The sequence below is a fragment of the Lonchura striata genome, chromosome 2 (assembly GCF_046129695.1).
Source record: "Lonchura striata isolate bLonStr1 chromosome 2, bLonStr1.mat, whole genome shotgun sequence".
Lineage (NCBI taxonomy): Eukaryota > Metazoa > Chordata > Aves > Passeriformes > Estrildidae > Lonchura > Lonchura striata.
Window position 1 is genome coordinate 62,569,643 of NC_134604.1, and position 10,115 is coordinate 62,579,757.

The window sequence follows — 10,115 nt, forward strand, 5'->3', positions numbered from 1 at the left end:
GGAGAACAAATGAAATACCTACGCAACTCCTTGGTCTTGCCTAAGACATTACACCCCTTCTATCCTGTTTCTAAGCAAGCATCCCTCTCATCCCTTTTGAGCAAGGAAAGCAGCAGACCTATCTAGTCAAATGGAAAAACCCGACTGCCTGCACAAAAGACAAGGAAGCCCTTTTCCCTTCCACACTCCAGAAGACTAGCAGAGTCTGAAGAAGAGTCTAAAAGACCAACTCAGGTACAGTTTCATTTTTTTACTAATAAATGTTACCAGAAACCAAACCTACCACCTAATGCTACATTTCACACACAAAATCTCATACTCACTTGTATACAAGACATCAAAGCAGCAACATAAAATTAGGACCTCTCATGGTAACTAGGTGCAAACAACTGACTCAAATTTTGATCTTCAGATCAACATGAAGATTTGAATACTTTCAAAAGTAAAAACTTATATGAAATTGTAGATAACCACTTTCAAGAAATTAATTACAAAATTAAGTGTTTGGTCAGAAAGGCTTCCCAGATTTCAGAGGCAAACACTGGAAGACCAGAGATTCTTAAGCATGTCAAATATTTATACTAGTTTCCTTTAGAAAGAAAAAAAAAAAATCATACAAGGCTAAATACTAGCCAGATATCTTCTTGAGCAATCTGTGTTTGAATAAAGACACTCCCTTTATAGATACTTAAGCAGTCCTTAACTGTAATACCAAACTACCTCAGATGATCATTGTATGAATGCATGATATATTTATAAACACCTCCTGGTGAAGTGGGGCAAAAAAGTTTTTTAATTCCATCTATAAGATGGGGAAATAATTGCAATTTGCATACATTCACAGGATGCCACGAAAAGAAACAAAACAATAAATCAAGTCCCTAGAGAGCTAGGCTATATTCAACTACAGCAGACTTTTTTGGTATATTACATGGCTCAAATGAAATCAGATTTTCTTTGCTGTTTTTTGAAAGATAAAATCAAAAGGCAAAAAAAATATTAAACATGTGCTAGCTGCCTAATTAATTCTATGAAGAGATCATTCTGCTCAAGATGCAAGAGAAAACAACAAACCCAGCTGACAACGCAAGAAGAAGATAGAGCACTAGGAATTAGAAAATACAGTCTGGCAACATCCCACAGTCTTATGAACCTTGTCAGCTGCCCTTTGGATTTAATAATTTCAGTATCCTGAATACTAGATGCTTCTACCTCACTTTTTTATGTGACAAACATAGAATCAATGTGCTTACATTACTTGAACATTTTGGGTATCATACTGCTCTCCTTGAGGATTCCTTCAGTTCTTAAAATTCCAATTTATACATTCTTCCATTTCAAAAAAAAAGATGCTGTCACACTGATTGTTCATGTCAGTGGTCCTTTAATGCCTCTTCTCGTCTGGAAGGTTGCTCCCCAGCGGTGTTTGATCAGTGCTGTGAACACCACAGATGCTTAGTGCACACCTGGCAAACAGTGGTTAACAGGATCCTGATGAATTGCAGCAGGGCTCTCTCCTGATGTGGAAAGCCTTCTGTATCTGGCTAAAAGTCAAATTTTTATTGCAGAGAAATCACTACCACTGACTTTGCACCTAACATTACAAGTGCACAGAAAGAAGTGAGAGGCTGTGATACCAAAAAGCTGCATACAAAAAGTATTTGCTGATTAGGGTGACTTCAGTTACCTCGGGAAGACACAACAACACAATCTCTGCAGAATTTCATCAACCTTCTGACTTACATTATAACTGATTAAGAAAAGGCAAGGACTGGCACTCTAAGAACTGCTAGAACACTCTAAACCTGAAATCTTACACTCTACCTGGTCAGGAATCCCCTACTGCACCTCAGAAAACCTGGGCACAAGCCACGCTTGCACCCCATGCGACTGACCACCTTCTTCTCCTAGTACAGATGAGCCCTATGTCCCACACCAGTAAGTTTGCAGTGGGGCTTGAACACTCAATAAAACACATCTCCATTAACCCAAGTCTTGAAAGGAAGCTGTTTCTCCAAACTGATTTTGAGAATCACTTATTCTACCACCACCTCCAAAGTCCACCTGTTACTGAATCTGACAGTAACAAAGGTTAAAAATGCTCAAGAAGAGGTCCTCAGCTGACAAGACATGACAGAGTATGAGGGAAATTAGTAATCCAGTAACAGGTGTTTGAATGAAGATAAAAATTTGTCTCCTGTTCTGCAGACACTAGTACATTATATATTCCTATTTTGTACTTGCTGTACTTCTTAAATAAACACAAAATCAAGTTCAAAGCCGACTGCAACATTTGCTTAGCCTGAGAAAGGAGACAAGTGTCAGGTGACCCAGAGGAGCCTCCCCAGCAGATTTAATGGTGTTAATCTGATTGTGAAGGGATAACAATCCAACAGTTAAATACCACTAGACAAGATACTCCTTCTCCCCTTCACACTGACCTCTTTGAACTATCACTGGTCTTCTCCAGATGTGAAGGGCTAGCTCAGGAAGCTAAGGGAGCAGAAAATTAAAGAAACATGAAGAGCTTTGGTTCTTCATGAGTTCACTCCAAGGCACAGACAGTTCTGATGAAGGACTAACTTTGGAAGATACCAGTGCTTGTGACTACCCACATCAAATTTTGTGAAATAGAATAAAAAACTCAGTTTCTGCTATTATATTAGTAAGCAGGAATGTCAATTCAGTATCAGAGTTTCCCACAGCAGGTATTTTGGAAACAACTGACAGACCCTATTATTGGAAAAGATACAGGTTTTGGACTTCTTTTTCAAATCAGGTCAGTTGATAATTTGTCTTTACTACCTGATGACACAACCTATTATCTACTAGTTCATTGCCGCCTCTAGCCTGTTATAAATTAGATGCCTCATTCCACTTCTAACTCTACAACAAACACAAATCTGATCCAGTTATTTGTAGTTGCTGCATCTTCCTAATTGCCGTCTTTTCAAATAATGCAGTTTGAAATGACAAAACATTCTCCTTAGATATGTGCTGGAACTATACAATTATAAAAGCCTTAAAGAACTTAGGCAAAAAGTAGTTAAAGAGCCCTTAAAACTAGTCTGACTGTTAGACTGCTACCAGCTGTGACCAGATTTCAGTATTCTACAAATTAAAAATTAATCCTTTCACAACAGAAACTTTAGAGATACCAGTGCCACTGCTATAGTGTTAGAAATACACAAGAATGAAGAAAAACAAATTCTGTAATTACAGGAAGATTACCAGAGGCTTGGTATATCACAACAGCAAACAGCAGTAACTGGGCCTCAATACAGCAAGCAAAGATCCCAATCAGCTTATGAAGATTATGTTCATCACAAGATACCATCTCCAAATCGCATTCTCCACAGGTATTTTGGAAATAAACAATGATTTCCTAATATATGTGTGTATTTAAATCTTTTAAAATGCAATGTATTCGACTGATTTTGAACCTCACGGAAAACACTACACAGTACATCTAAATGGACTTATTAGGTGTTTGCTTTCTGCCAAGAGTCACAAACATTTCATAGTGTTCAACCATGTACTTGTAGACTAAAGCTTAGAAAATTCTGCAGCAATAGCAACCAAGGAGGCTTCCCACACCTGTACCTTACTTCTTATCCATGTACTTCTTTCCAAGGTACAAACACGTACACTTTTATTCTCCCAAGAGTATATATACTGGGTTTAAAGGGTAATAAAGAAGCAACTGGAGTTAAAAAAAAAAAAAACTCTGCATGAGAGTACTGAATCTTCTATGTGCCCAAAAGGAAGTTACCTGCCACCTGTGTTTTCACTTTACCTACTGAGACTCAACAAGTCAGTGAACCTTACAGCAGGTCCACAGTACGTTAAACCCACCAAAACCAGCTGTTAAATCCCTACTCCCTTCTGGTATCCTCTCTCCTGTGCCAAAGTGAAATGCAGAGAACTGACCAATCTGTACTGTGAAATATTGAAAAAAACTGCATTGGTACAAAGTTGCTAGGAGTAACAAGATTTCTGTGACTGCTACAACACTTATTTGTTTCATGAAGCCTTGGAGGGGAATACGAGGAGACAGCAAAAACTCTGCTTAGTGCACAGAACAGCACCCAGAACTGAGCTGGCAGCCATGTCCACTCATTTGCTAACACTGTGCAGGTACGGAACCTCCACTGCAAAAAGGCTTTGACACTTGACTGGAACACGGCTTTAAGCCAGTCCAATTCCAGATGCCCAGAGACTGCAGAGATTTGGCCTCCCCAGAACAATGTTCCTTTGCTCACAAAAAATTGATTGCAGCATGATTGAAAAATGGGACTGAATTCAAGCATCCTCAAAAACTAGATCCTCACTGTTAGCAACATAGGAGCAGTAAATACAATGAATCTGCCAGAACTGATGACTGAGATGTAGGCTAAGCCCACTTTCTTTCTCTGCCTCATTTGGGGTGAGAATGCTGAAAGTACAGAATGAAAATGTATCCATCGAAGTTCCTGATCCCAAAGGTGATACAGACTTAAAGATCACACAACTGCCTGTAAGTGGGAAAAAGACAGCAGTGACCAGGACTTCAGAAACTAAAAATCAAATATAGCAGGAATACAGTGAAAGATGACAGAGTGGCTACATTTCCTTTTGGCAAATGGCCCTCAACAAATCACAGAAGGATAACCCTACAGCCTAACCAACAGAAGATCAAGGACTTGTCTTCTTTTGACTTATGACTAGGGGTATGACAAGAATACAAAAAGGAAATTTTAATCCCAGTCATGGAAGTGTTTCTACATAATGTTATTCAGTTTATAACTCACTAACTGCTTTCTTTCTAGGTTTTGGATTTCTTTCTCTCATTGGTTGTTTTTCTTTTAAATGAGTGCACATAAGAGTTTTAATTTAGTATGCACTTTGCTAATTTCATGACCACACAGTCTCATTATATCACACACAAAAAAACACCAGCAAGTCATGCAGACATCCCTACAAATTATAACACCTCTGCTTATCAAGACTTTTTCCTCAGTTTTAGTCAGGGATGCTGACTAATCCTGACAGAAATAAACGGGCTGATTGTTTGATCCATCACCTTAAACATCAGAACTGTGAGTCAACAAATGGGTGCCTGCTACTGTAACAAACAATAAGCAACATTTCTAATTCAAAACATTGATGGAGTAAATAATGATAGGAAGGATGTTTCTTAGCAAAGAAGGAAGCTGAAGAACTGCAAAAGTCAGAAGATGCAAATTAGGTTTTCTAAAATCTAAGCTAGCTTAGATATCAATATAAACAAATAAACACAGTTACAGTGAGTGTTACAAATTAAGTGATTGCAACTGTTTAATTCTGTCCTGTGAAGCCTCAACTGTACTGCAATAATTAGTGCTGGACATTTAGGGAAAAAAAAACATCACTGAGACTTAATACTCATGTCCACAATCAACACAGGAAAGCTTTCTTATTTTATCTGTAACAATTCAAAAACCTCTTTCACATCTTAGAAGAACACAGAATTCAGAAGGCTGTGAGGAGAGAACTGGCAGTTGTTTGTCCAGATGAAGCCATGAGTGCCTTGGCTCCTTATTGATCAGCTCTGCAGGTTGAGGTTAACTTTGTCCACTGCTAATCACATGTAGTACCTATAAAAATAAAATATCTCACTAATTAAAGAACGAACAGAAACTCACATTCAGTGAAGAACACTTACGAAGTGGTAAGTATTTGATACTGCTATTATCCCTTTTGAGGACTAAATATATTTCAGAATATTAATACCCCAAAATCAAAATTCCAGTTCAGTATCAACAATTTTACCTCCCTACAAGAGGAAGACAACAAAGAGGTATGGAACTTCCACCCAAACTTGAAACTAGAAAAAGCAGAATGAACCTCTACAGGTCAAAGATTCAGAACCTTTGATTTCTGCTCAACAGATCCGTTCCTTTACTCTTAGAAAATCACAATGGGATCCATAGCAAAATCCAAATGTACTTACCCATCTTTTGTTTCCCTTAAAGTTGCATTAAGAAAAAGCAAAGACAATTATATGTCCCAGCAAACCCAGTAATAAAATACAGGTTAAGTACAAATTAAAGGAGTAAGTATTTTGGTCTGCCAGAAGAGTCTGTTCCCGGAGGGGATCAATAGCAACTCTTAAGTATTTAATAGCAGTCAAAGGAAGATTACTAAAGAATGTGTTCAAGCTTGATGTGTTCAAAGGCAATGACTGTCTCCAGGCAGAAGGTGACTCAAGTGCAACTGTTTTCAAACTGAAGCTGAGACAGTACAGCTTTGAGTATTTTAAATTTTCCAAAGGATATAATCTAGATATCAGATCATGATTTATCATGTCATCATTCTAAATACTTCATTTCTCTCTGGTGGAACTTGACAAAATAAGAAGATGTAGATCAATGCCAATGAAAGCACTGTTGCCTCCTGATGTCCAAAGATGAGTAGAGAAAAGTGGAGGCAGGATCTCTATGTCAAACTCTTTATCGCAGTACAGGGAGCAAACCAAGTGTATTTAATTGCTGACAGTTGAGAATCAGGTATATTCGATTTAGAAAACAAATACTTTGTGAAGAGCCAGTAACTTTGACTACATAGAGACAATCTGCGCAATCAGCAGGCCAGTCTGTGTACCAGTTCCTCAAGAGAGGCACAGTACCTAATGGCAATTATATAGCTCTGCTGTGCTCATTCGTTCTCCACTCTAATCTTAACTTACATTGTTTTACTTTTAGAGGCTTAAGTTAGATAAAGTTTACTCCAGAAGGGTACTTCTAACATGAACTTTTAAATACCCAAATCAGAAAAGAGTCAAAAAGGATGTTTAGTAGAAAATATCAGACATTTAACACAAATTAAACTGTTTTGAAAGACACTGAAACATTTCCAATCTTTAACAGTCCTTTACATGAAACTAAATTTCATTTTAGCATATCTCCATGGGTATACAACTTTAAAACACCTCTGCATTTTATCTACTTGTTAGTGCAAACGAAGTATGTTACCTAGGTTTTAACCCTTTTCAAAAGCAGATATGACAGCTTTAACTACATTACCATTATTGGAGCTCTGCACCAGTCTTAGGCTCAGCCACAGAAAGGAAATCAGTCAGTACACTGGAAGGCTGGGATATACTTCTCCATAACAGCAAATACACTACTCCAAAATAATAACTCCTCTTCAGGGGGAAATGAGAGCTAAGCTACCTTAGCTGGTCTGGCAGAAGTAATCTCAGCAAAGCTTAGGCAGTCCATTCTCTCCTTCCTCCCCATGGAGGCAGATATTTAATTCCCCTCATCTTGAGCGTGCTATAATATAAGCAAGCGTGGATGACAGATCAGCTCACACTAGGCATGAACATACCTAACCTTTCCCTGTTTAGAGCTCTGATGGATTCAGGCCAGTTACTGAGAAAGCAGCAACAAAGCCAGTAACCAATACGGAGGGATGAGACAAGGACAAAATGAATGAGGAGCAGCAGGAAGGGCCTCACTGGATGAGAAGAGGAAAAAGAAATGCACCACGCCCCCTCCTTACCCTGAGAAGCTACTGCTAAACAGAAGGATGGGCCATTTTTAGTTACTTTCTAACGTTTACTAATGTTAGCCAGAAGTGTTGGAAGTTATCATACTCCTTACATGCAAGGTTTTCTGTAAGAAAGACTCGCTGATGCAGTCTTAAATAAAAATTAAAGATTGCTTTACACTGCGAATGTCATCTTAAAGACATTGCTGCTGCTAAGCCTGACCTGCATAAAATTGTCTCCACCCAAACAATAGCAGCAGAACTGTGAATTCTGCCAAAATACAGAATGTGCTTTCAGAGCACTAAAATTCCAGTCTACTGATTACGGAGTAAAGTGATAAAATCAACAGAACCATGGAAAACACTCTCAGGTGAAGTCAAAGTAATCCGACACATATTTAGGTTTTCACTCCAGCGAATCCTAAGCCGATTTCAATTCTAGCCTGATTTCAGAGCTCCCTCCCCCTTCCTTTCCTATTACAGAAACTTAAATACGAGATTTGGGATTTCCTCTTTCAGTTGCGAGTAGAAATGAAGATGTGTCCGATAATGACACGCAGATTCGAAGACCTCTGGAACATCTCTGGGGACTAAGCTCCCAATAACCCTGAAACTCTCAAATTCGGGGGAGTAAGCTACTACCCCATTAGTCTTACCGAGTACCGCACTCCTTCCCCATTTAGACGCAGATGCCCAGGAAACCATTACTGACGTGCCTACCAGCATTTGAAAATAAAGTATAAAAACTGAAAAGAAGAAAGGGGTTGATACAAGAAACAAAACGGGCCAGCGCAGCACACCGCAATCAGGCTCACCAGAGCGTGGGAGCGGTCCCCGGCACGGCAGGGGCCTCCGTGCGCGGCAGCGGCACCGCGGGCCGAGGGCAGGGCAGCCCCGAGCTCCGGCGGAAGGGCCGCCACCGCCCCGGGGGGGCGGCACAAAAGGCGGCCGGCACCATTGTCCGGGGCCCCATCCGAGCGCCGGGCGGGGGAAGGCGGCGAGACGCGGAGGCCAGCGGCGTGGAGCGGGGAGCGCGGCGGGAAGAGACGGCGCCGCATCCCGCCGGCCCTGCCCGGGGCCCGCGGGCGGCCCGGCCGCGCCAACCCTTCCCCCGCCGCCGCCTCCGCCCCCCGCCGGCCGCGCCCGCCCGCATGACGGCGAAGAAAAACCCCCCCAGGCGTTCCCCCCGCCGCCTCCTCCCGCCGCGAGCGCGGCCCAGCCCGGCCCGGCCCCTCCTCCGCCGGCCGCTGGCGGAGGCCGGGCCCGGCCGGGGCCCCGCCGGCCCCACACGCACCTCCGCGTCGCGGCCCTTGTTCTTGAAGCTCTTGATGCGGTGGCTCTCCAGGCCGGTGGCGGCGGCGTTCTCGGCCATGGCGGCTCCTGCGAGGCGGCTCCGGCGGCTCCCGGCGGCGGCTCGCGCGAGGGGCGGAGGGAAGCGGGACGCGCTCCGTGACGAGCGCCAAGGGGGAAACGGGCGGGGAGGGGGGGGGCCGCTGGCGCGCGCGCGCCGTTGCTGAGTGACTGGGAGAGGGGCGGGGGGGCGGGGAACGGGCGGTGCGAGCGCACGTGACGCGAAGGGCGGGCGGACGCTGTCCAATCGCGGCGCGGCGGCGCGGCTCTGGTCCCGCCCCCGCCCCGCGCGGCATTCTGGGGCGGGTAGTGCCAGCAGGCTGCGGCTCCGCACGTGGAGCGGCGGACCGGCCGCGGGGCTCCAGCTCGACGCCGGCGGGAGAGCCGAGGGCCTAACGATACTGTGCACACAGAATCGCAGAACAGGTCAGGTTGGAAGGCACTACAGTGGGATATCTGGTCCGATCTCCCTGCTCAAGCAGGGCGAGCTGACAGCGCATGGCGCAGGATCGTGTCCAAATGGTTCTTGATATCTCCAGTAAAGGAGACTCCACAGTCTTCTCTCCAGGTAAATGTTCCAATGTATGGTCACTCACACAGTAAAGAAGTTTTTTGTCATGTTCAGGTGGAGCTTCCTGTGCATCAGTTTCTGCCCATTGCCTCTTGTCCTATTGCTCAGCACCACCAAGCAGATCCATGCTCTTGGCACCCTCTCTTCACTCACTCATAGACACTGATGAGATGTCTCAGTCATCTCTTCTCAAGGCTGAACAGGGCCAGCTCCCTCAGCCTTTCAACACAAAAGAGATGCTCCAATCCCTTATTAATCTCTGTAGCTCTTCACTGGACCTGCTCCAGGAGCTCCGTGTGTCTCTTGTGCTGAGGAGCCCAGAACTGGACACAGCACCCCAGCAGGTGCCTCAGCAGGGCTGAGTAGAAGGGCAGGATCACCTCCTTTGTCCTGCTGGCAATGCTCTTCCTAATGCATTGCAGGATCCCACTGGTCTTGTTAGCTGTGGGATTTTCCCCACAATGCACCCTGGAGTGACCCCACTGGCAAGGCTCATGCACAAAGTGGCCTCAGGCAGCTCTGCCAGCCAAGGCTGTGTTGTGGGTCTGCTCTGCACCTCCCTCTGCTCCTCATGACTGCAGTAACATTGCTGCATGCAGCCTGGGAAATGCTGCACAGCAAGCATCTAAGAAATCCAGGTGTTTTGGAAGCTTTGAGTCCCCATTGGTGAGTCTGCCATGAA

The 10,115-nt window shown here is 43.7% G+C and overlaps 1 protein-coding gene across 1 annotated transcript in view; it reads right to left on the reverse strand.

Annotated features, from left to right (window-relative positions):
* KPNA3 (karyopherin subunit alpha 3) overlaps positions 1-8,991 on the reverse strand; it is a 47,014-nt gene extending 38,023 nt beyond the window's left edge. The window contains exon 1 of the mRNA XM_021528402.2: positions 8,807-8,991. Within this exon, the coding sequence (XP_021384077.1) occupies positions 8,807-8,884 (78 nt within the window). The 5' untranslated portion in view covers positions 8,885-8,991. The remainder of the gene's footprint in view (positions 1-8,806) is intronic.
* Between the last annotated feature and the right edge of the window lie 1,124 nt (positions 8,992-10,115).